This window comes from Macrobrachium rosenbergii, chromosome 46, assembly GCF_040412425.1.
Source record: "Macrobrachium rosenbergii isolate ZJJX-2024 chromosome 46, ASM4041242v1, whole genome shotgun sequence".
NCBI classification, from domain to species: Eukaryota; Metazoa; Arthropoda; class Malacostraca; order Decapoda; family Palaemonidae; genus Macrobrachium; species Macrobrachium rosenbergii.
In genome coordinates this window covers 4,085,573-4,112,500 of record NC_089786.1, presented here as the reverse complement: position 1 = coordinate 4,112,500, position 26,928 = coordinate 4,085,573, and the positions used below count along the sequence as shown (strand labels likewise).

The 26,928-nt window shown below is 31.9% G+C and overlaps 1 protein-coding gene across 1 annotated transcript in view; it reads left to right on the top strand.

The window, feature by feature from the left end:
• LOC136830105 (uncharacterized) overlaps window positions 1-26,928 on the top strand; it is a 375,313-nt gene that overhangs the window by 68,447 nt on the left and 279,938 nt on the right. The window contains 6 exon segments of the mRNA XM_067089297.1: window positions 1,003-1,064; window positions 1,835-2,014; window positions 15,798-15,890; window positions 24,076-24,287; window positions 25,030-25,132; window positions 25,843-26,031. Of these exon segments, the coding sequence (XP_066945398.1) occupies window positions 1,003-1,064; window positions 1,835-2,014; window positions 15,798-15,890; window positions 24,076-24,287; window positions 25,030-25,132; window positions 25,843-26,031 (839 nt within the window).

The window sequence follows — 26,928 nt, the reverse complement described above, 5'->3', positions numbered from 1 at the left end:
TAAAAACCCATAAATATATAAATAAATTGTATTAATATGCAAAAGGTTCATTTATGTAATTGTTGATTTTTATTACATAACGGTTTACCACGACATTGTGAGTTTTTCAGCGATGCTAATAGTTCATTTTTTGGGTCGACTTCAGGATTTCAGTTCTGATGTATTGCTTATGTATTTATTTGTTATTGTGTTATGTAAAAGATGTCCTTAATTTGATACTTGATTTTTTGTGTATACAGTTTATTCTTACGATACGTAACTAGAGCCCTCATATGATCGAGAAAATTGATATTTATGCAAGCAAGATTGTTCATAGTTGTGCTGCTTATTCAGTATAATTTAATCATCTAGAAAGAAACCAGTGGGGCAAAACCCGCTAGAAATTCAATATAGGACCACCTCATCGGGTAAATAAGCTCCCACTCACCGGTGTTTACCTTTCCAAGTCATGGGGTGTGACGTCATACACTTAACCGTCGAGGAACTGTCATCGTGAAACGCTTTTGCTTAGATGCTTTCAGTATGTTCTTTTATAAATCCTTTGAGCTTCTCTGGCGTTGCATCTGTTGTTCTTATGGACGTTTAGGTTGATTTCACAAAGTTTTGTGGAGAATTTTTTTTTTTTAAATAGCAGTAAGATCAGTTGTTGTTCCTCTCATCAGTATCCGCAGAACCTTTCCTGTTTCCCAATATACCTTACACACACTGGTCAGCAACTCAGTCACACTTTTTTTTTTTTTATAATACCTAGGTTTCGTTTACAAATTTATTCTCATGTGTATAAGTAGATCAGTGGTTATTCCATTAACCAATATCTATGAAGCCTTATCCTCAATTAGACACTTTACACACCTTGGTCAGCCTTTTTAACCAAAACAATAAGATAGGAAAAATGTAATGAATTCCTTGAAATCTGGAATAACTTCACACTTTTCTTTTTTTACCATTGTTTATTTATGTATTATGCATGTATTGAATGTTTTTTTTTTCTTTCTTTTTCAGACGAGCAAGAAAGAGTACAAAAGAAAACTTTTATGAACTGGATCAACGCTCATTTAGCCCGGGTGAGTTTTATTTTCGTTTGTCCGGTTCTGAATATATATATATATATATATATATATATATATATATATATATATATATATATATATATATATATATATATATATATATATAAATATATATATATATATATATATATATATATATATATATTTTATATATACACACAGATAAAATTGAAGGAAAGAGAAACAGTGGAGTGTTGCAAGGCCTTTCGACTTCTAGTAGAGGACCAGAAGTCGAAAGGCCTTGCAGCACTCTGTTGTTTCTCTTTCCTTCGTGGATTTTGTCTTTTATTCATTATTTATATATTCATATATATTATATATATTTATATATATATTATATATATATATTATATATATATATATATTATATATATATATATATATATATATATATATATATATATATATATATATATATATATATATATATATATCCCTTTTTAACACAGTTGAAATTTGGAAATGTAGTGATAAATGCAAGAAATAACAGTTTTATTAGAGTAATATTCTCTCAAATTAAACGAATTTTTATTCATAATCACGATTTTTTAAAAAAATCTTAGATTTTATTAAATAATGTAGAATTTCGTTAGTATATTTGAAAAATAATACCTTAAAGTGTATTATATATATAAATATGTATATATATATATATATATATATATATATATATATATATATATATATATATATATATATATATATATATATATATATATATATAAAACCCCTCCTCATCACCACCTCTCATCTCCGCGTCACAGCATGTCCCACCTATGAAACTGTCCGAGCTCATCGACGACCTGAAGGATGGCACCGCGCTCCTGGCCCTGCTGGAGGTCCTGTCGGGGGAGAAGCTGCCCGTCGAGAAGGGCAGGGTCCTCCGGCGGCCCCACTTCCTCAGCAATGCCAACACCGCCCTTCAGTTCCTCTCATCCAAGAGGGTGAGTATACGAGCAGCTGTGTTGTTGTTATTATTATTATTATTATTATTATTATTATTATTATTATTATTATTATTATTATTATTATTATTATTATTATTTTATTTCAAGATATTATTATTGGAATTGTTATTCTTCTTATTGTTGCTATTTTCTTCCAAGATATTATTATTATTATTATTATTATTATTATTATTATTATTATTATTATTTTTATTTCAAGATATTATTATTGGCATTATTATTATTATTATTTTATTTTATTTCAAGATATTATTATTATTATTATTATTCTTCTTATTGTTATTATTTTCTTCCAATTATTATTATTATTATTATTATTATTATTATTATTATTATTATTATTATTATTATTGTTATTATTATTATTTTCTTTCAAGATATTATTATTGGCATTATTATTCTTATTATTTTTGTTATTTTCGTCCAAGATATTATTATTATTATTATTATTATTATTATTATTATTATTATTATTATTATTATTATTATTATTATTATTATTATTATTATTATTATTATTTTATTATTATTATTATTATTATTTTATTTCATTATTATTATTATTATTATTATTATTATTATTATTATTATTATTATTATTATTATTATTATTATTGTTGTTGTTGAATCCAATCTATTAGGAACAAACTTAGAGAAATGTTAACACTAACTTGTCCACACGTTTCTAGTTAACTGAATGCCCACAGAAGTACAATTTAAAAAATAAAATGAATTAAAATATTATATAAGTAAACGAATAAAGACTTGTATGATAGATTACCTTGATGGAATAAGATTCAGAAACATTTACCTTTCCCTTAAATACCAAGAAAGAAAATAAATTAGTAAACAGATAAAAATAAAAAAAATAGCGAGACTGGACCACAAACGCGCAGGCATAGATCACGTGACCCGGAGGTAATCAGAATTCTAATACATTGGAATTACGGAGATAAATTGTAATTATGCGGATAATTTCTGATGAAAGGAACGCAGAAAGAATGGATAAGATTTCGTACCCTCTTCTGAATCGGATTTTTTAAAATTAGAAATCTGTCTGCCGTTGAGGATTATCGATATTTTCGTGGATTACTGTTCATTGTTGACTGATTTGCCGAATCATCTGGAGTTATAGTTCTTCGAGTAGCTAAATTGAGTGTATTGATATTAAGTCTAAATATCTAAAAGAATTGTTCTGTATGAGGAAATGTGGCTGCATGTTTATATTTGTTTTCAAGATAAATGCGGCTGTAAAATTTTATTATTATTATTATTATTATTATTATTATTATTATTATTATTATTATTATTATTATTACTATTCGTAGAATATATGCAAAACTTTTTCTTTCGTCACTTTTCCTTGAAACAGACTACGTGCCGCCTTATGCTTTTCATTTTCAAGAAAATAATAATAATAATAATAATAATAATAATAATAATAATATTATTATTATTATTATTATAATTATTATTATTATTATTATTATTATTATTATTATTATTATAGTGCTCATAAGGATAACCATAATTTTCATGAATAATTATCAGAAAGAAAGAATGGCATTATAACCATTACAATTACCAGAAACAAAGTACAATAATGACAGATACCTCCATCTTGAAACACAAGTCTTCCAACACGTTAAGCCGACTGTGAACATTTCTCCCGAACTCTTAAGATGAGGTGATACAGGTATTCGAAGGTGATACAGGTATCCTAATTGATGGTGAGGATACCTAATACAGGTATCCTCATCATCACCACGTGTCCTTTCATCTTTTCATCGGCTTTTAAGTGAATCCTGGCGATGAATTTTAAATCATGTTGTTGATAAGCCTAAGATTTCTAGCATTCAGCGTTAAGTGGTCTTGGGATTTCGACAGCTACCTGTTCACAAAAACACAAAACGTTAATTAAATTGTAGACTTTTCTGTTAGACTTCAGAAGTTTTACCTTTTCAAGATGTTAATCTCGACACACACACACACATACACACACACACACACACACACACACTTTAAGGCTTCGACACTTTTGAAGAACGGAAGGCCTTTAAATGGATACAAACACAATAGGGTCTTTGTATTTTCTTTATTTTTAAACTTTTTTCACCTTCTGCTTCTGAAGGCTTTATTTGTGTTCCTTCGTCACGTAAGCAGATTCTGTCCCGCCCAAGATTAAACTACTTCCTATGGAAAGCTCCTAAAGAATATTTCTGAAGCTGCAGTCCCAAAGATTCTTTTCAGAACTGACAAGCGTCAAGATATTCCTGAAATTAATGAAAAGAATGTTCCTGAAGCTTGTCTTGCAAAAATATTTCTGAAACTTATCTTCCAAAAATATTTCTGAAAATCATTTTCTAAAAATTTTCTAAATCCTCATTCCCAAATAATATTTCTGTGAATAAAAATCGAAATTAAAAGTTTAAAACGCTATTTTCAGAACCTGTTATCCTTAAGAAGATATCTGCAACTAGCGTCTGATAGGCATTTGTAAACTAAAATAGTATTTTTAAAATGGCAGTCCCTAACCAATATTTCTGAAAGAATTTCCTAAAGAATATTTGTGAAAGTAGTGTCCCATAGAATATATCTGAAAATGATTTCCCAAAGAATGTTTTAGAAAGTTATTTCCCAAAAAATATTTCTGAAATTAAGTTCCCTAAGAATATTTCTGAAAGTAATTTCCCAGAGAACATTTCTGAAAGCAGTTTCCCAAAGAATATTTCTGAAAGTAATTTTCCTAAGAATATTTATGAAAGTAACTTCCCAAAGAATATTTCTGAAAAGAAAGTCCCCAAAAAATACTTCTGAAGTAACATCCCAAAGCATGTTTCTGAAAATATTCCAAAGGATATTTCTGAAAGTAATATCCCAAAGAATGTTTCTGAAAATAATATTCCAAAGAATATTTCTGAAAGTAATATCCCCAAAGAACGTTTCTGAAAATAATATTCCAAAGAATATTTCTGAAAGTAATATCCCCAAAGAATGTTTCTGACAATAATATTCCAAAGAATATTTCTGAAAGTAACATCCCCAAAGAATGTTTCTGAAAATAATATTCCAAAGTATATTTCTGAAAGTAATATCCCAAAGAATATTTCTGAAAATAATATTCCAAAGAATAATTCTGAAAGTAATATCCCAAAGAATGCTTCTGAAAATAATATTACAAAGTATATTTCGCATAGTGATAACCCAAAGAATGTTTCTGAAAACAACATTCCAAAGAATATTTCCGAGAATAATTTCCCAGAGAACATTTCAGAAAATTATATCCAAAGAATATTTCCGAGAATAATTTCCCAGAGAACATCTCTGACAAGAAAGCGTTCCGAGAATATTTGTGAACCTCGAAGCCAATAATTCTCGCAAGCAATGAAAGGCAGAGACTTGCTTTGTGCAGCCAAGAGAAATAAATAGGATCACCTTGAAGAACCAGTCTCGCCTGATGATATGGTGCGCTCTGGGGTCAAGAATGGACTGCTGCGTGACGGATACAAATCTTATTACAAGTGACATCGACCTCCTCTCTCTCTCTCTCTCTCTCTCTCTCTCTCTCTCTCTCTCTCTCTCTCTCTCCATTGCAGACTGCAAGTTGCTGTGACGAGGTTTGTGTGTTCGTTTGTTGCGTTTTGAATTATTGTTGTTTATTTATCTCCATGTTTGTTATGAATGATTGTTTCTATTATACCTTTATCATTTTTATTTCCATTTCTTGTTTTTTTTTATAGCTGAACGGTTATGCGATGTAAACTTACTTTGCAAATTAACAAACGTGTAGGATTGCTCCACGATTATGTATGTGCTCATTTAGAAAAATAGTAATATAGACTATGAATTTGTTTTCAGTGGAACAGATTTTGAGTGAGGCCTAACTCTGTATCTCACATTCCTTTTTTTTACTTTTGGGCCTACCTTAGATAAAGGCATTTACTTGCATGTGTGTTCGGCTGTGTCATATATAAAAAAATGTAGTTGCAGCGACTGACGACAAATCCGTCTTAATTTAGCATTTCAAATGTACCATTCATAGCAATATGTAACGTTCACTGCTGCCTGATTTAATATTTGTGGTTATAAAATAGTTTTTTTATGAACTTCTGAAATCTTGTAGAGCTTACCTAAAGGATAATTCTCATTGAGAAGTCAAAATTGAAGCAGGACAAAGTTAAAGAAGTTGGACAGTCAAGTGGGAAGAGGCTAAACAGAATGAATGAAAAGTTAATTAGAAGTACCGGTTTCCCAAGACTTCTCCTTTAAGTTTTAAAGCGTATTCCTTAAACTGAAGTCTTGAAGGATATTCCTGAATTACTGAAAATAACGTCGTTCCAGAGAATATTTTCAAAGATAAGAATCTGATTGAATGCCATTTAAAGTCACAGATTCGATAAGCATCAGTATTCAGAATCCTTTGACTCTCAACTATATATGTCGTTAGATGTGAAAGTTAACTCTTTAGCAAGGCTTGAAGGTCAGAGGAAAAGTTTCACTTTGTGTTTTGTCAGTCGTGTGAAATATCTGCCTTTTTTAGAGAGGGGGGGGGGAGGGGGGAGACAGTAAGGAGGTTGTGGTAGCCCCAGACAGATTCTGAGTCTTTTGGGTGTTTTTATTGCTGGTGGACAGTCATCCCAAACTGTAACTTCTTTGTTAGTGTTTTTGGTTGTCCATACAGATTTGGAGAATTTTTTTATTGCTGGTGACAGTAATCCAAAACTAATTTGTTTGTATGGGTTAAGTTTTGGTGGGCAGTCACCCAAAGCTGTAATAGCCTCTTTGTTTGTATGTATTTTTTGTTGATAGGCAGTCAGCCACCCAAAGCTGTAATTGTTGCTTTGTGTTTTTGTTTTGGTGGACAGCCACATAAAACTGTAGGTGTTTTCACTTTTGCTTTGTTTAATTTTGGACAGCCCTCAGAACTGCCCATATCTGCGTGATGTCGCCAACACTTTTTTATTGAGTTCTTTGGCAGTCATGTGGAAATTTTGTTGTTTTCCTTTCTTTAAAGAAATCGAACGTTTTTATTTTGTTCCATTTTGTTAGCCAGAGAGACAGTCACTGTAAACGGTCCTTATGCAGTTAATTCTCTTTATGAATGGAGAGAGAGAGAGAGAGAGAGAGAGAGAGAGAGAGAGAGAGAGAGAGAGAGAGAGAGAGAGAGAGAGAGAGAGAGAGAAAATTAATGATTTTTATGTCTTCATGTACATACATTTTTTTACTTATTACACATGCTTTCACAAAACAGAATGCTCTCTTGTGAAAAAATAAGATGAACACAAAACCACGTAAAGAAAAGCAAGTAAAATTTACTAGAACAAATTTACTAAACTTCAAAGAAAGAAACAACCAGAAATAGACAAATCTGTCAGAATAATATTACGCAAACACTGTTTCGTAATGCACTTACAAATTCACCCACAACATCTTGAAGGTCAGGTTTAACCGCAAAATCATCACTTGCGAGACCGTGTCATCTTGCCAAATTTGGGGGAAGAGGCCCACCATATTGGGATAGGTGACACTGTGCCGGACTTAAGTAAAGAGAACTTCTTGTAAATAGTCTTACGGGAAAGTCATGCTGTTTATTGTGGTTCAATTTTGACATATTTTGGGGTTCTTGTAGGCAGCTGTTATGTCAATTTTATACCCTTCTATTTTATGCTATGCTTGGAATTGTTATTATTATTATTATTATTATTATTATTATTATTATTATTATTATTATTATTATTATTATTATTATTATTGTTATTGGAGAAAGAAATCCACAGTTATGTAAAGGTTACATATATTTAACGATAAATCTGAGCAGATAGATTTCGGGAATTTGTGCGATTCCCATTTTCAGAGATTGAAAAGGGGAATCGAACAGATTCCCGAAAGCTCTCTGTACAGATTTATCTTTAAAAATATATGTACATATTCATAACTGTGGATTTGTTTCTCCATTTCAAGACTCATGCTACTATGAGTATTTTATTATTATTATTATTATTATTATTATTATTATTATTATTATTATTATTATTATTATTATTATTATTATTATTATTATTATTATTCTGAAGATGAACCCTATTCATATCGAACAAGCCCACCACAGGGGCCATTGAAATTCAAGCTTCCAAAGAACATGCGTTCGTTTGAAAGAAGTAACAGAAGGTTACAGGAAATACAGAAAGAAGAGATCAGTATTCAGAAAAGAAGAGAAAATAAATATATAAGTACATTTTAAAAATGCAAGGAGAATTGTTTTAATGGCAGTAAAGCGTTTCATCTTCCCTTGAACTCTTCAGGTTCCAATTGCACAACGTTCCTCAGTAGGGAGACTGTTCCACAGTCCGACGGTGCGAGGATTGATTGATTGATTTGTTTAATAAATCTGGTGTCATAACATCTAGGTTATTGACGCCGAAACAAATTTAAATATAAAAATTAAGTTTAAAATAAATTTCATATAAAAATATCTAAAAGTTATGTATATAAAAAAAAAATCCATATAAAAATATCTAAAAGGTATGCATATAAATATTTGAATAAAAAGAAATAGGTTTAAAATAAATTTCATATAAAAATATCTGATACGTATATAAATAAATTTCTTCATATGTTTTATATACAAGCTAAATTTTCTTCAAAGTTGTTTACAATCATCAGGAACATGAAAGATAACGATTACACGAATGTAACTTTCCATTATCTTCTCAAGTCGAAGCTAAAGTGATGCATTAGTTAGAAGACTTTCTATTGACGTAGTTAGATTGATTATAAAGTTAACTGTTAGTCTTTGAGGAGCTGTTTTTTTCTGGAAGTTCAGTGGGATGCTGTTGACAGATTATAAAATCCTTGTCGGATAAAGGTAGTGAAGGTGATGAATATGAGGAAGGCAGAGAATAAAAACATTAGGTTTCCGTTCGTTCTTAGACCCTGTGGCAGAATGCTTCAGAGATTCTGTATAACGACGTAATATAAATTGATAAAGAACGGGGTAGGACTTTTTAAGAGAATACAGTAAAACCCATAAACAGTCATGAATCAAATATATTATTATATTTTTGAAAAAATTTTTCCAAAGTTCTGAGGTTAAAAGAGAGAGCTGAGTTCTTCGTCAAAACCATTTTTTTTCTTTTCAAAAAACATTTACATTTTCGAAAATGTTCATTTGCATATTTTTATTCAAGACCGGTAACTATAAAAGGTATATTGAGATATAGATTACAAACTATTTTTTAAAAATATTAGTTGCCTGTTATGTTTAAAAAGATTACGAGAATATTTAATTTGGTTTAAGTAACTATAAAAGGTGTATAAGGATACAGATTAAAAACCATTTTTTATATTATTTGCCTGTTTTGTTAAAAAAAAAATATTTATTTTTGTTTTAACTAAAAATAAATACAGATTTATTTTTTTTTTTAGTGGCCTGTTATGTTTAAAAAAATTACGATAATATTTAATTTGGTTTTAACTATACAAGGTATATAATGATACAGATTAAAAACCATTTTTTTTATATTAGTGGCCCGTTAAGTTTTTAAAAAATCACGAGAATATTCATTTTGGTTTAAGTAATTACAAAAGGTATATAAGGATACAGATTAAAAACCATTTTTTTTTATATTAGTTGCTTGTTGTGTTTAGAAAAAAGTACGAGAATATTCAAGTTTGCTTTAAGTAACACAGCAAGCAGCGTAGTAACCCAGTAACCACTTCACCTGTTACAAAGGTTAAAGTGAAACTTACCGTCTCAGGTCAGGTCATGTTTATTTAAAGTGGCGCCCAAGGTCGAAGCAGGTCACATTGGAACTTTCACCTGCTATCGCTCTCTGGGGCGTCATGGTTGAGTTAGCCAGTCAGGACCACTAACTTTTTTTATACTTTAAGTCTCGGGTTTTACGATTTAGCTTACTTATAACTCGTTCCGAGTAAAGCTCCGCCGATGTTTTATCTTATTTATTGGTTTGTTCTCTACGGAACTGCGGCCTTGAGTTACTTTGATAGTTTTGAAATTTTAACTTTACCTCCTCTTACTTCTTACCAATGAACACCATAATATTCTTTGGAAGCTTGAACCTCAAGTCAGTGGCACCTTTGGTGGGCTTGTTCCTTATGAATAGGGCTCATCTTATGAATAATAATAATAATAATAATAATAATAATAATAATAATAATAATAATAATAATAATAATAATAATAATAATAATAATAATAATAATAATAATAATAATAATAATAATAATAATAATAATACAATTGCACCATGGTGGGGGAGCCAATGTCTCACCGGAAAATATTACCGGCCTTTTGCTATCTTTATTATTTTATTCTTACCGGAACCGCGACCTTGAGTCACTTTTCCAGTTATGAAATCTGAAATACAATTGTACCATGGTGGGGGAGCGAATGTTGCAAAACCGCTATGTCACTGAAAAATATCACCGGAAAATATAAATGAATATATAAACTCTTGACGTAATTTAAGCTATAAAAGATTTCTGTACCTTTTGTAAACAAAAAAAAAAAGTTGCGTTTATCTTTCAGTAGCCTGAAGCATGATATAGGTATGAAATATAAATGATAAATGAGAAGAAAGAGATGATATATTCAGATGAATCGAGGATGATAAAATTATGAAATATAAATCAAAAGAGGAGAGATGATATATTCAGATGAATCGAGGATGATGAAACCGACCGTTAGATATATCCAGTTGACGCTCATTGAGTTTACGACGTACATGATTTTCGGGAAACTGGCTTAGAACAAGAGCCTTGAGAGAGATACAGACGTAACGACGGAAAAAAAAATATATAGAAAGTCAAGGTAGGCCTATAAAAATAACCAACCTATCAATGACCTCTATATTGGTAAAAAAAAGTTATTAAAATAAAAAAAAAATTAGAACAGTATAAGCTAGGCCTTGCGGCCCAGTTGTTTCCCAGCAAGTGATTGATGATGTCCTCAACACTTATGGCCTTTGTCTTTTAGGCCTGTCAGTACGTTTAAGTCATTAATTTTTATTGCAGGCCTAGTGGCATTCCAAATCATTACTTGTGTTTTTGTAGGCCTACTGGCGACCAGAGCTGCTTCCTTGGCCTACTTTTATCAGATCGCACAGGCCTAAATTCACAAGGTAGGCCCAAAGCAACGCAGTAGCTTAGTATTGAAAAATGGAAAATATTTGGGTTAATAATATATCATTAATCCTGGTCTATAACTGATAGTGTTTTAAATCCGATTAGTACATATTATTATTATTATTATTATTATTATTATTATTATTATTATTATTGGAAGGTTTAGAATGCTGCTGCATGTGTTACATGGGCCGACTTGCTGCTTATGGGGTTTTCATGTAAATTATACTTGATTCAGCTTTCCGGAGAGGAATGAGTGAGGGAATATTAGATTGTTTTTCTCTGGAGTTATCCTCTCATGGGAGAGGAATTACGGAAAACTTAACTGCATCATGAAAATGTATGTATGTAAATGTGTGTTCATATATAATATATATACATATTACTTATCCACTTCTCTCTCTCTCTCTCTCTCTCTCTCTCTCTCTCTCTCTCTCTCTCTCTCTCTCTCTCTCTCTCTCTTCCTTCTTATTCCGCTTGTATATATATATATATATATATATATATATATATATATATATATATATATATATATATATATATATATATATATATATATATATATATATATATATAAACGGAATAAGAGAGAGAGAGAGAAGTGAATAAGTAATATATATATATATATATATATATATATATATATATATATATATATATATATATATATATATATATATATATATATATATATATATATATATAAGCGGAATAAGTGAGAGAGAGAGAGAGAGAAGTGGATAAGTAATATATATATATATATATATATATATATATATATATATATATATATATATATATATATATATATACATAAATACATAAATAAAAGGAAGAAAGAGAGCGAGAGAGAACTGAATTCGTATCGAGGTCAGTGATCGGTAACGAACCTTATATGCAACATGACATGCAATCTAGCCGATAGATGTCGATGAACCGCTGAATATATTATGCAGACACCATCCTAGGTCAAGGGAGGTTGTCTACCAGGCATATCGTTGCCCATTCACCATTGATTGAAAACCAGTTTGAGATATTTTTTTTTTTTGCTTCCTACAACGAGTTTGGAACAGTGGTTGTTTTCGCTTGTGTATATTAGTGTGTACAGTATGCGTGTTTACGTGTATATTTGATAGTTGTATGTGTTTATGTATATATTTGAGAGTGTATGTCTGCTGATGTGTATATTTGATAGTCTGTATGCCTGTTTATGTGTATATTTGATAATCTGTATGTCTGTTTATGTGTATATTTGATTGTATGTGTTCACGCGTATATTTGAGAGTCTGTATGTGTTGATGTGTAATTTGAGAGTGTATGTTTGTTTACGTGTATATTTGAGTGAATGTGTGTTCATGTGTATATTTCATAATCTGTATGTGTTCATGTGTATACTTGATAGTCTGTATGGGTGTTCTTGTGTATATTAGAGTGTATGTGTGTTCATGTGTATATTTCATAGTCTCTGTGTGTTTTATGTGTATATTTGATAGTCTGTATGTGTTTCTGTGTATATTTAATAGTCTGTATATATGTTTATGTGTATATTTGTTATCTCACGAACGGGTAAAGGGAACTGGGTGAACTAGACTGACATATTTATTCAGGTGACTTTGTAAACTTCTGTGAGAACTCGACAGAGTCGTCGGCTTGTTGCCATGGAAACCGTATAAACACCGAGCTGATATTTTTCTGCTGTATGTTAGGCTTCAGAATACTTTAAATTCTTGTAACTGTTTCTTTCCCTTTGCAACAGGTCTTTGGACATTTTTCTCGCTTTCTTTTTCGTAATGTTTGAAAGGATTTTTGTTTGGTCAGCCAAGTTCTTGAATACTGTAACTAGCTATGTACTCTTTAAAGTTATAAATAAAAGATTCGTTAATTACTTTTATAAAATGAAATAAAGCTTATTCTTGTACAAAACGGAGTATGTTTAGAGGAATATATTATCTGAAAATTTTCCTCAAACGTTTTTTTTTACTTATGAATAAACATGGAACGCTATTGACGACAATATTACTGTAAGTTGCTATCTGTAATATTATGATATGTTATTATATTATTAATATTATTGTGAGATGATATTTATAGTAGTGACACTACCATTACAGAAACTATTACTATTACTACTACTACTACTACTACTATTACTAATAATAAAAATAACAATAATAATTAATAATAATAATAAGAATGATGATAATAATAATAAAAAAACAATGCTAATAATAATAATAATAATAAAAATTAATAATAAGAATGATGATAATAAAAATAATAATAATAATAATAATAATAATAATAATAAAAATAAAAATGATAATAATAAACAAAATAATAATAATAACTGCTATATCACCAACATCAACCGAAATCATCAACAAAATTAACATCCATAACAAACTGATTATTCCCCACATTCTTCAGCGTCCGTGGGGGACAGCTTGACATTACCAAAGTGCATCCACACTGGACCCTTAAACATGACGGCGCATCGTTATTTTTAACTTAAACTCAACAGGAAACGACAGTGATGTAATGATTAATTACGTCCTGCAAGTCTCTGTAATGTGGCATTTGTAGTGAGAGTTTTTTTTTATTATATTTTTGTCTTTGGGGCAGGAAATGTAAGAAAATCGTTTATATATCTTAGGAATAATATATATATATATATATATATATATATATATATATATATATATATATATATATATATATATATATATATATATATATATATATATATATATATATATATTTTCGCTGAATGCATGAGCATAGGTGGGTTTTTATGGCGGTGTAAGCTCGTGTTATTCTGTTTTTCTTCTTGTTATTCCGTTCTAGATTTCGACCTTGAATGACCTTTGGGAGTTTAGAAGACTGAACTTCGAAGTGGACAATAGTGCCGTGTTGGGGAAAAGAAAGTTGCAAAGCACTACCTTATTATTATTATTATTATTATTATTATTATTATTATTATTATTATTATTTCTCCCTCTGCTGCGCGTGACCTTGTTGCATACCTACCCAAGTTCTTAAAAAAAAAAAACAGGTCACTTACCAAACTGAATCCTTTATTCTGTTTATTTAATAAAATCATAATCTTGAATAAATTATTATTATTATTATTATTATTATTATTATTATTATTATTATTATTATTATTATTATTATTATTATTATTTCTCCCTCTGCTGCACGTGACCTTGCCATTTACGTACCCGAGTTCTTAAAAAAAACCCAGGGTAACATACCCAAGTGAACCCTTCAATCTTCGTCTTCTTTAGTAAAAAAAAAATAATAATAACAGCCTCTTGTTAGGTATAAACTGATAAAGACGAGAGAGTATTGTGATTTGAGGATCGTGAATTATTGAGCGGTTTGTTCAACTCGCTTCGCAACTTCGGGATAATGATTCATCATCATATAACCTCTTTTGGGTAGCAGCGACCAGTGGCCGCATTCTGATTTGGAATGATGGAAGGGATTCATTCACAAGCCTCTCATTTTCGAAGCAAAAAAAAAAAAAACTGGACCTGTAGTAGTCGAAACCGGTTTCTTTTTTTTTTTTTTTGTGGGGCGGTCCTCCGTACCAGTCATTTTTTTTTACCATTGTGCCATTTTTTTAATTCCGGATTTTCGTTTTCGTTTTATTTTCTTATTTAAAGCTATTATCTCTCTGTGTTATATTTACCAGTAATGTCTTTTTTTTCCAGACATGGGAGGGATTCATTCAAAAGCCTCTCATTTTCAGGGAAAAAAAATGGACCTGTAGTAGTCGAAACCGGTTCCTTTTATTTTTTTTTTTTGTGAGGGTCTTCTGTACCAGTTATGTGCTGCAATCAGTAATTCACTTTTTTTTTTTTTTGATGGGTGTCTCAGAGATTATTTTAGGTTTTATTCATTTTTCTTTTGTAGCAATTTCTTTTTATTAACTTATTTACTGTTATTACCTCGCCGTGTTATATTTGCCAGTGATGTAATTTTTTTCCAGAGGTTTTCACTTTCATATATGATTTACTTTTCTTTTCAATTATGTATTTTATGATTTGTATTTATGCTTACTCTTATCTCTAATCCATTTTCTTTTCTTTCACCGATTTTCTCACATAATTTCACTCTTCCTTTACGTGTGAGTTTTTTGTTTACACTATTCAATATTCATATTTTATCTAAATTTTTCTTACCGTTTAGTTATTATCGTGCGTAATTTATTTTTCATATCTTTATGTGCGTGTTTATATACTATTATATCATTCATTTTCATACCCCACCGCATTTCCAATTTCTCTCTCTCTCTCTCTCTCGTTTACTTCAAAATCTTTGTGCGCACAATTTTATCACTACTTTTTCTATTTTATCACTTATTATTTTATTTCCTTTCATTTTAATTTCCATTTATTTTATTTCCTATATTAATGCATTTTCATACCTCATCACATTTCCAACAATCTCTCTCACATTTCCTTCAAAATCTTGTTTGTGTGAACGATTTTATCACTCCACTTTCTATATTCTATCACTTAATATTTTATTACCTTTTACTTTATTCCCTTTCATTTTATTACCTTTCATTTTACTTCCTTCATTTTCACCGAGTCTCCTTCTTTTCCAGATTAAACTTGTCAACATCAACCCGACAGATTTGGTCGACGGAAGGCCTTCCGTGGTGCTGGGTCTCATATGGACCATCATCTTATACTTCCAGGTAGGATTTTCAACCTTGTCGAGTCTCGGCATAACCTGTTGTTCGTATGCTTGTTTAGGTAATTGTCGTATATGATAATTTTGTGCGTAAGTTAAAGATGGCGTCTGTCGTTGAATAATTTTGTATGTGAATTAAGGTCATTTGTATTTTGCGTGTAGATTAAGATGTTGTTTATCGTAAATAATTTTGTGTGAGAATTAGATAACAATTTTATATTTGCCGAATATAATAATTTTGTGTTTGAATTAAGATGGTGTCTGTCGTTAAATATTTTTCTGTGTGAATTGGATAACAATTTGGTATTTATCGTTTATAATTTTTGTATAATTTAAGATTAAATGATTTTAGGTGCGAATCAGATCACAATTTGGTTTTCATCGTATATAATAATTTTGTGTATAGATTAAGATTAGATTATTTTGTGTGTGAATTCAGATAACAATTTGGTTTTCATCGTACATAATAATTTTGTGTATAGAGTAAGATTAAATAATTTTGTATGTGAATTCAGATCACAATTTGGTTTTCATCGTATATAATAATTTTGGGTCTAAATTAGGATTAGATTATTTTATATGCGAATTCAGATCACAATTTGGTATTTATCGTATGTGATAATTTTGCGCGAAATTAACAATTTAGTATTTATCGTACATAATGATTTTGCGTATGAATGAAGATGATCTACTGTTATTAATTTTGTATGTGAATTATGATCATTTGATATTGCCAGTATATAATAATTTTGTGTATAAATTAAGATGACATATATCGTAAATAATATTGCAGGTAAATCTGAATAATGATTTGGATCAATACAAATAATGGTCATTTAGGTTTACCTTCAGTGTTGAAATATTTAAGTATCATCAGCCATTAATTTTTCTCTTAATTTTGCTCCATATGATCGCATTTAATTTTTAAGCCTCAGTCAAAAATAATATAATTTACATGGATAATGAACATTCATATATAAAAATATTCGTTATTATATTGGAATAACATCAGTTATTAATTATGTTCTTCATTTTCTTATATACGATAGAGTGAACATGTAAGGTCCCTCCGGTGAAAGTATCAATATTTAATTATATGCACTTGTCTGCGTGCAATATGGAGGCTTTAGCCATCAATAGTTTCATCTATTATTAAAATGATTTTTAAGTTATTGATCAAAATTGATTCATCACAGTAAACCGAGTTACTAGGAGAGAGAGAGAGTGAATGGGTTTTTATGGTAAAATTTATAAATAACTCTCTGTTCAGGTTTTTCGTCAAACTAATAATGACTTTGATTGTGAAATACAAATATAAAAACTCCTAATTTTATGTTACTTACATTTTTTAAATACTGAAGATACGTCTACCTAAGCAAATGATGTTTTATATATATATATATATATATATATATATATATATATATATATATATATATATATATATATATATATAATAATGTATATATATACTGTATATAATTTTAAAAATGTAAGTAATATAAAATTAGGGGTTTTTATCTTTATATTTTACAATCAAAGTTATTACTTATTTGATGAAAAACCTGAATACAGAGTTATTTATAAATTTTAATAACCCATTTATATATATTTATATTATATATATATTTCTGAAACTGCAAATTAAATTTGATGGCAAAGTACTCAGCATTACCTTTCACTTATTCATAACACAGTTCAAGATATGGATTGTTGATTCATTACAGCACAGCTAAGATATATTTTGTAAAATATTTAACTCCGTTTAATATGTTCAGCAAACTTCGTACAGTGTGAAATGCTTATCGTGTTAATATTTCTTTATTGGTGAATATATTGTAGTTGGTTACTCCGTATACTATGTATATATAAAATATACATATATATTTGTATATATATATATATATATATATATATATATATATATATATATATATATATATATATATATATAAAGACACAACACAGTGAAATTCAGTTCTACAAAATCCTGACACCATTTTATTAAAACTGTGACCTCTCATTTTAAAACCAACTGGGTCAGTGATTCCTTTTGAAGTTTGACTATACGTGATAGCTTGAGTCATATTTTATTTCTAACACGCGTGGAATGAACAAATTGTATGGTATGTCAAATGACACAATGATGCTTTAAATTTCGTACAACACTTGAATGAGTTGCTGATATGTATTTTTGACACTTCTAAAATCACAAAACACTTTCCACAAGAATACCATCTTGATGGCGTAATTATTTACCAACACCAGTTTAATGTGATGAATTGTTTCCTGATTTTTTTTTTCATGGTATTTTGAGTGCTGGATGTTTTCCATTGCATATTCACTTGAACTCACACACAGGAACGCTCTGTTCTTTTGTTTTAAGAAATGATGAAAACGTTATCAAATTGACTTGATATATGAAGCTTTATTTTTCTGGTATGGAATTCTGCGTTTCGCCATGATTGGGACCAAGTGAGAAAGTTCTTACCTTTTTTTTATTATTAAGGGGATGAACTTAACACGAAAACAGTAGTTTACAATATCATATTAGAGTGTAGCATACACACATACGTACATACATATATACACACATGGCCATTTTCGGGAACAAGTGGAAAAGTGTGTACATTTTTGTAACTGTTAACGTAGTGACCTGAACATTGAAACAGTAGTCTTTAGTATATCATTAGCGTTTGTCATAGCCTACATACATACATAGTACATACATACGTACATACATACATACATACATACATACATACATACATACATACATACATACATACATAAGATGAACTTCACATTGAAACAATAGTTTACAGTGTATTATCAGCGTTTAACATACATACATACATACAGTAATGAAATGAACTTATCACTGAAACAATAGTTTATGGTGTATTATTATACACACATGCAGGCACATAAAAGCCTCTAATTACAACATAAATTAACAAAGTCAGTGATCACACTACAAGTCAGTGATCACTCGACAAGTCAGTGATCACTCTACAAGTCCAGTTCCTGACTTGTATGCAGAGTCCTGACACCGTTTCATTAAATCTGTGACTCCTCACTTTTAACACCAACTGGTTCAGTGATTCATTTGAAGTTTGACTCTGCGTGATAGCTTGAGTTACGTGTCATTTCTAACACCATCTGAGCGCAAAAACGTCTCATTGACGACTCTAGATCCAAATACACGACGAGGACGAGTTATACTGGGAGGACGATTCCTACGGCGAGGAATGGGAATCGGACGATGAGATCTACCTGGTGAGTTCCAGGGTCAGGGAATGGCGGGCGCTTTTCACGCGTTCTGGAAAGACCCAGGCTGCGAAACCCACCCCACGCTGTTCGATTCTCTGGGCTTGCCCTGACTTCGGCTGCCTAACGAATTTCGGTAGTAGACACGAAGAGGTGAAGGAGATTATAATTACGTTCGTTTTCGTGTCCAGAACACAGGCGAACAATATTGTTCGGTGCACTGTTAACATGGCACCGATGTGTACAGTAGTTTCAGGTCTACGTAGCATTGACGCTCGTTTAGAAATTCCAAAGTCGAAGCCACAGCTCCGGAGTATCGAACACCTGAGCACAAATGGGTTTAGCTGAGTGCCGCATTATTAGAGGAGAACATAAACACGCACTTTCTTTGAAGCATGCATTCTGCACTTAATGACGATGTAGTTTCTCGTAGAATAGTGCCCACGTAGAATTTCCAAGTCTGGGTCAAACCGGAATGGCCCGCCTTTGTTATTCTGTTCCTTTGTCGTGAAATAATTTCTTTATTACTTTTATATATTTTATTTATTTATTTTTTGTAAAGCAGCAACGACCTTATTCACATTTCCCATTGCTGCATTTCCGGATCACAACTTAGCAATTTATTTGTCAAGCCTCGAGGTATTTGGCAATGATGCAATAGGAAAGGAGTATTTTTCTAAATTTGTTTTTTAGAACAAAACAACGCCCAGCCCATTTGATGTGACCTGTCTAATGTTTCCTTATGACAGCTGGCTGAATTTTTTTTTTTTTATCTTTTCTGAATGTATTTGGCAGTTGTATAACAGAAAGGGCGTGGTTTTTTTTAAAACAAAATATATATTTTTTTAATAAAACAGCACCTAGTTCATTTGATATGACCTATCTAATGTTTCCATATGATAACTGGCTGATTTTTTTTTTTTATCTTTTCTGAATGTATTTGTTAGTTGTATAGTAGAAAGGGCGTGTTTTTTTAAAACAAAATATATTTTTTTAACAAAACAGCACCCAGCCCATTTGATATGACGCATATATTTCCAGGTGACAATTAGCATTTTGTAAAACCTTTTTTGTAAGTATTTGATAATTATATAATAGAAAGGACATGTTTTTAAAAAACAGTGTTAAAAGTAAAAAAGCAGTCAGTCCTACTGAGTATATGTCTATTACAGGTGCAATGACAACTGTCAGGTTTTTTTTCCGCTAGAAAATAGGCGTGGTTTAAATCTTATCTGAAGTTAAATACGAATAAATGGCTATGGAAATGTAAATAGTAAATCTTTTGCCAAGGCAATTTGATTGTCCAGAAACAGGTGTTAATTGAATATTTTCACTTCATCGTGATTAGGTTACAATAGAACAAAATGATATTTTATTTATTATTATATGTAAAGGAAATGAACCACCAATATTAATTTTTCTTAATATTCTATTTTGTTTAGCAATTGGCGTGCAAAAGGTAACCACATATATTATTGTAGTCGCGCACTGAAGTCTCATATTTTAGGTTATACAGACGAAATGTATTATACATCTACTTATTAATCATGCACAACGCTTTAGCGCAGGCACTTCAATTAAACGCTTCCAGATCAGTAGTCTGTCTTCGAAATGAAGTAGTGATTTGCTTGCTATATCATCCACTGAATACATGAGATGGATTTTAAACTACCAATTAGGTAGAAGTGTCTTCTCTTATCTCGTATAAATTATCTTTTGAATAGGTTACAATTTTATTGTTAGTTCTTTCATATTCGTTATATTTATCAAATGGTAGACTGCTTGTTTTTGGTAAATTGATTAAACACCAAAAACTTCCTCGTGTCGTTTTTATTTATCAATATGTCTGGTACCTTTACGTTTTGCTGTGATTATGTCTTCTTATAAACCCTATATTTATCAAATGGTAGACAGTGCTTGTTTTTGGCATGTTTTATTAAATGCCAAAATAAGTCTTCGTATCGTTTATATTTATCAAAATGTCAGGAAATTGACGTCATAAACCAGTGCTGGATTTTGCATCTGATATATCAACTATATTTTTATTCTGGTCATAAACCAGTGCTAGAATTAGCGTCTGACATATCAACTGTATCTGTAAGTCTGAAATAGCGTTAAATTACAGAATTACCAGTCGTAGCCTTGTTCTTTACATACAAGTAATTATCCTTCCGAGAAAGATTTGGCAAACACTCCCAGAGTATAAAGTTTCACCTACTAAAACCAACCATGTATTTTTAATCGAGACACGATTGCGGCGTGTCACTCCTAAGAAAAAAAATAGATTAAAAAACTCTATATTTCGAAATATTCCCTTAACGACCCAGAAATTGTTCTTGTCGTAACTTCTCAATTGCAATTTGTGCAACACGAATTCACGTCCGGAATGAAGTGTCGCTGCTTGACTTAGGAAATAACTTTGTACTTATTTCTTTGTCTCTTACCTGTACTTATTGTAGGTTATGTTTCATACAGATATTCTTTTTTTTTCTTTGTTTTTGCTGCCGGCTCTTTTACGAAATAGTTCACATAGATTTTGTTTTATTATCGTGAGGTTTGTAGCAAAATATAATTTCTATTGGAACTGAAGGAATGTAGGAGAAAGTATTTGATCAAGATTGTCATGGAAAAGAAAGTAACTTTACAATTATGTTCTTGTACAATTTTTACCGTAAATCGCTTTATAAATGGAGAAAAAAGTCATAAGATTTATTTTCCTATTCACCAGAAGTTTTTTGCTAAAGCGTTAATTCTTGTCGGTAAGATGACAAGGAAAGAACAAGTTTTTTTTTTTTTTTTTTTTTTTGCCGCGCCATCTCGATAATGTTTGACGGTCACTAAGCCTTCAAATTTTTCAGTGACAAACGAATGCAGTAGAAACTGAAATTGGTCTGTTGATAAATTCTTTTGATAAGCAGTGTTCAGGAACCCCTAAATTTACCTTTTCTTATAATTATTATTCTACAACCTCAATTCAGTCACACTTCATCTTTCTAAATAATCAGTTACTGTAGATATGTATTTTTCAGTCATCATTTCTCTCCTGATTAATCTTCTCATTTTCTTCCTATTGTGACCCTAGAACCTCAATACAATCAGAGTTCATCTTTCTAACTAATCAGTTATTATAGATATGCATTTCTAAATCATCATTTCTCTTCTGTTTTTACTCTACAGTTCATCTTTTTAAGTAGTCATTTATTGTAAATCTGCATTTTTCGATTATTTCTCCGGATCAATCATCTCTAATTCATTTCAATCACCACTTCTTCTGGTGATAAACTCATTTAGTTGTAAATCTGCATTTTTCGATCATTTGTCTCCTGATTAATCATCTCCTGATCATATCCTTTTATTAATTTCGATCACCACTTCTTCTGTTAACGAGCCTCCGTCCCACTTTCCCTTAAATCTGCATTTTTCGATGATTATCCATCTGATTAATCATCTCCAGATCATCCCCTCTATTCATTTCAATCACCACTTCTTCTGTTAATGAGCCTCCATCATAAATCTGCATTTTTCGATGATTATCCAGCTGATTAATCATCTATCATCTCCTCTATTACATTTCAATCCCCACTTTTTCTGTTAATGAGCCTCCATCCCACTTTCCCTTAAATCTGCATTTTTCGATGACTATACATAATTAATCATCTAATCATCTCAATTAATTTCAATCACCACTTCTTCTGTTAATGAGCCTCCATCCCACTTTCCCTTAAATCTGCATTTTTCGATGATTATCCATCTGATTAATCATCTCCAGATCATCCCCTCTATTCATTTCAATCACCACTTCTTCTGTTAATGAGCCTCCATCCCACTTTCCCTTAAATCTGCATTTTTCGATGATTATCCAGCTGATTAATCATCTCCAGATCATCTCCTCTATTCATTTCAATCACCACTTCTTCTGTTAATGAGCCTCCATCCCACTTTCCCTTAAATCTGCATTTTTCGATGATTATCCATCTGATTAATCATCTCCAGATCATCTCCTCTATTCATTTCAATCACCACTTCTTCTGTTAATGAGCCTCCATCCCACTTTTCCCTTAAATCTGCATTTTTCGATGATTATCCATCTGATTAATCATCTCCAGATCATCTCCTCTATTCATTTCAACCACCACTTCTTCTGTTAATGAGCCTCCGTCCCACTTTCCCTTAAATCTGCATTTTTCGATGATTATCCAGCTGATTAATCATCTCCAGATCATCTCCTCTATTCATTTCAGTCACCACTTCTTCTGTTAATGAGCCTCCATCCCACTTTCCCTTAAATCTGCATTTTTCGATGATTATCCATCTGATTAATCATCTCCAGATCATCTCCTCTATTCATTTCAATCACCACTTCTTCTGTTAATGAGCCTCCATCCCACTTTCCCTTAAATCTGCCGATGATTATCCATCTGATTAATCATCTCCAGATCATCCCCTCTATTCATTTTCAATCACCACTTCTTCTGTTGATTAATGAGCCTCCATCCCACTTTCCCTTAAATCTGCATTTTTCGATGATTATCCATCTGATTAATCATCTCCAGATCATCTCCTCTATTCATTTCGGGACTTCTTCTGTTAATGAATGCTTAAATCTGCATTTTTCGATGATTATCCAGCTGATTAATCATCTCCAGATCATCCCTCTATTCATTTCAATCACCACTACTTCTGTTAATGAGGTCTTTCCCTTAAATCTGCATTTTCGATGATTATCCAGCTGATTAATCAAGATGGGCTCTATTCATTTCAACCACCACTTCTTCTGTTAATGGGTCCATCCCACTTTCCCTTAAATCTGCATTTTTCGATGATTATCCAGCTGATTAATCATCTCCAGATCATCTCCTCTATTCATTTCAATCACCACTTCTTCTGTTAATGAGCCTCCGTCCCACTTTCCCCCCCAGATCGAAGAGAATACCAGACAGATGGAACGGCTCAGTCAGCTGATGGAACAGGAGGCCGGGACTCGAAGTGACTCCCCCTTCACGGGACCTTCGGAATGCACGATATCGAGGGACAGGCCGCCCTCCGTCACCAGGAGGTCGGCTGCGGCCGAGAAGTGGAAGATGGGCGCCAAGAAGACCCTCCTGGAGTGGGTGCGGCAGACGATCACGAAGTGAGTTCGAGCGGGGCGTCGGCGTGTTAACATTTTTTAAATTATTATTATATTTTTTGGCGGCAGTTAATTATATAATATAGTGGAGCTTAAAGTATATCAGAGCTCCACTGTATTATGTAATTAACTGCCCCAAAAAATATATTAAAAACTAACCTGACCTTACCCAAGGGGTGTGTTGATGGTCAGTATTATAACATTATTGTACTTGAATGGACCTAGGTGCGCAAGTAGTATCCTGACCTAGTTTGACCTTACCCAAGAGGTCTGTTGTTGGTCACTGTCACAACGTTAATGTACTTTAATGAACCTGCCTGCTCAGGTAGTGTCCTGACCTAGTCTGACCTTAGCCAAGTGGTCTATTTTGATGTGATAACTGTTCCCTGGAGCAGGGGACACGGGTCAAGTAGCCTTTACCTGTTCTATATTTCTATCATATCTAAGTCAATCTGAAATAGTTTTTCGTGTTTACGTTGCTTGGTTAAGCTGGACTTCCGCTCTCACGGGCTCTTTCTCGGAAAGCAAATCGTTTGTATTGTATTGTATAAACTTGAAGTACAGTATAAAACACCATCTTAGAACCAATTGCAATACAGCCATTTCGCCATATCCTCATGTAACAATTCCTTAAGATCTCTTGATTCAGTTCCTGCAAAGAACCCTTTCTTAGAACCAAAAACGCTCCACGTACTCTGCTGGCTTCTCTTGTACCTTCGTTATATTTTAAACATTTATTTTCCAGGAAATTCGGCATAATTGTCAACGACTTCGGAACGAGCTGGAGGGATGGAACTGCCTTCTTAGCTCTCATCCATTGCATTAATCCTCGTCTGGTGAATATGCAGGTGAGATATGGAACCAGTTTCATTTGCTTATGGGCTTTCATCTTATAGAGTACTTAGAGCCAAAGTGTCTAAAGTTTTAGAATTCAGCTGTCTTTTAGCACTTTCTAGAAATATACTAAATTCCATAGATCATTTTTTTACACATTATTCAGAGGTCATTCAGTTCTAAAGCCTGCTCATCTTATTGACTGTAAAATAGAATGATCATCCATTTATCATTATGGAGTAAATTCATAATTTTTCTTATTTTCATATAAAAAAATGCTGATCCACTTTCATGCAAACAAATACAATTTTTACCTATTTTAATGTACACAACTTAATCTTGGTCTATTTTCATGTCCAAAAACTTAATGTTGGCCCATTTCCATGTTCACAAACTTAATGTTGGCCCATTTTCACGACCACAAACTTAATGTTGGCCCTTTTTCATGTTCACAAACTTAATGTTGGCCCATTTTCACGTCCACAAATTTAATGTTGGCCCATTTTCACGCCCACAAACATAATGTTGATCTATTTTCATGTCCACAAACTTGATATTGACCTATTTTCAAGTCCACAAACATAATGTTGACGTATTTTCACATAAAAACATTTTCGCCTACTATTTCTCAAAATCCACACATCTGTGTATAAAGATAATGGTTTATTTCGGATCAAAACCCTCGTTTCCGCCAACATACTGAGCATCCCTTCTCTCCGTTCAGAGGATGTCCCAGATGACGAACAAAGCCCGCCTCGAGACCGCCTTCAACGTGGCCGAAAAGGGCCTGGGCATCGCGCGCCTCCTGGACTGCGAGGACGTGGACGTGGAGAAACCCGACGAGAAGTCCATCATGACCTACGTGGCTTCCTTCCTCAACAAGTTCCCGGAGCCGGGCACTACAAGCGTTCCAGTAAGTCTTCGGCAGGAGGAGGAGGAGGACAGAGACGTTCTTGTTTGGTAGTTGGTGCCCTGGAATGGAATATTTCAGGACTGGAATGAAATGGTATATTGATTGATCGATTTAATAATGACTTATTGATTGATTTATGAGTTCCCGGAGCCGGGCACGACAAGCGTTCCAGTAAGTCTTCGGCAGGAGGGGGGGGAGGAGGAGGGCAGAGACGTTCTTGTTGGTAGTCGATGTTATGGAATGGAATGGAATATTCCAGGAATGAAATGGAATGGTTGATGATTGATTTTATAGAGGTTAATTGATTGATTTACAAGTTCCCAGAGGCTCTTGTTGGTAATTGTCCTGGAATGGAATGGTTGGTTGACTGATTGATTTATTTATTTAGTTAATAATGACTGATGATTGGTTTACAAGTTCCCGGAGCCGGGCACGACAAGCGTTCCAGTAAGTCTTCGGCAGGAGGAGGGGGAGGAGGAGGAGGAGAACAGAGACGGTCTTATTGGTTGTTGGTGTCCTGGAATGGAATGGAATGGTTGATTGATTGATTGATTTAATAATGGTTAATTGATTGATTTATTAATGGTTGATTGCTTTTTTTTGTGAGAGTTTGGTACTGTGGATTGAATATTGCTTAAATTATTGATTAAAAGCTTCGAGGTGACTTCACAAGAGCGGTGCGTTGTGTATTCAGTGCTTTAAATGAATAGGTGTTCATTGAACAAATAATCTAGTATTACAAACTATTGTCATTTCTATCTGTTAATTGAATGAATGTTAACTGATTCATAATTTATCAGACGCTACAAACTCTAGAGTCTAGACTTTGGTCTTCTTAAACTCACCTGGGTGAAACCATTCTCTCTCTCCCTCTCTCTCTCTTAAACTGACCTCTCT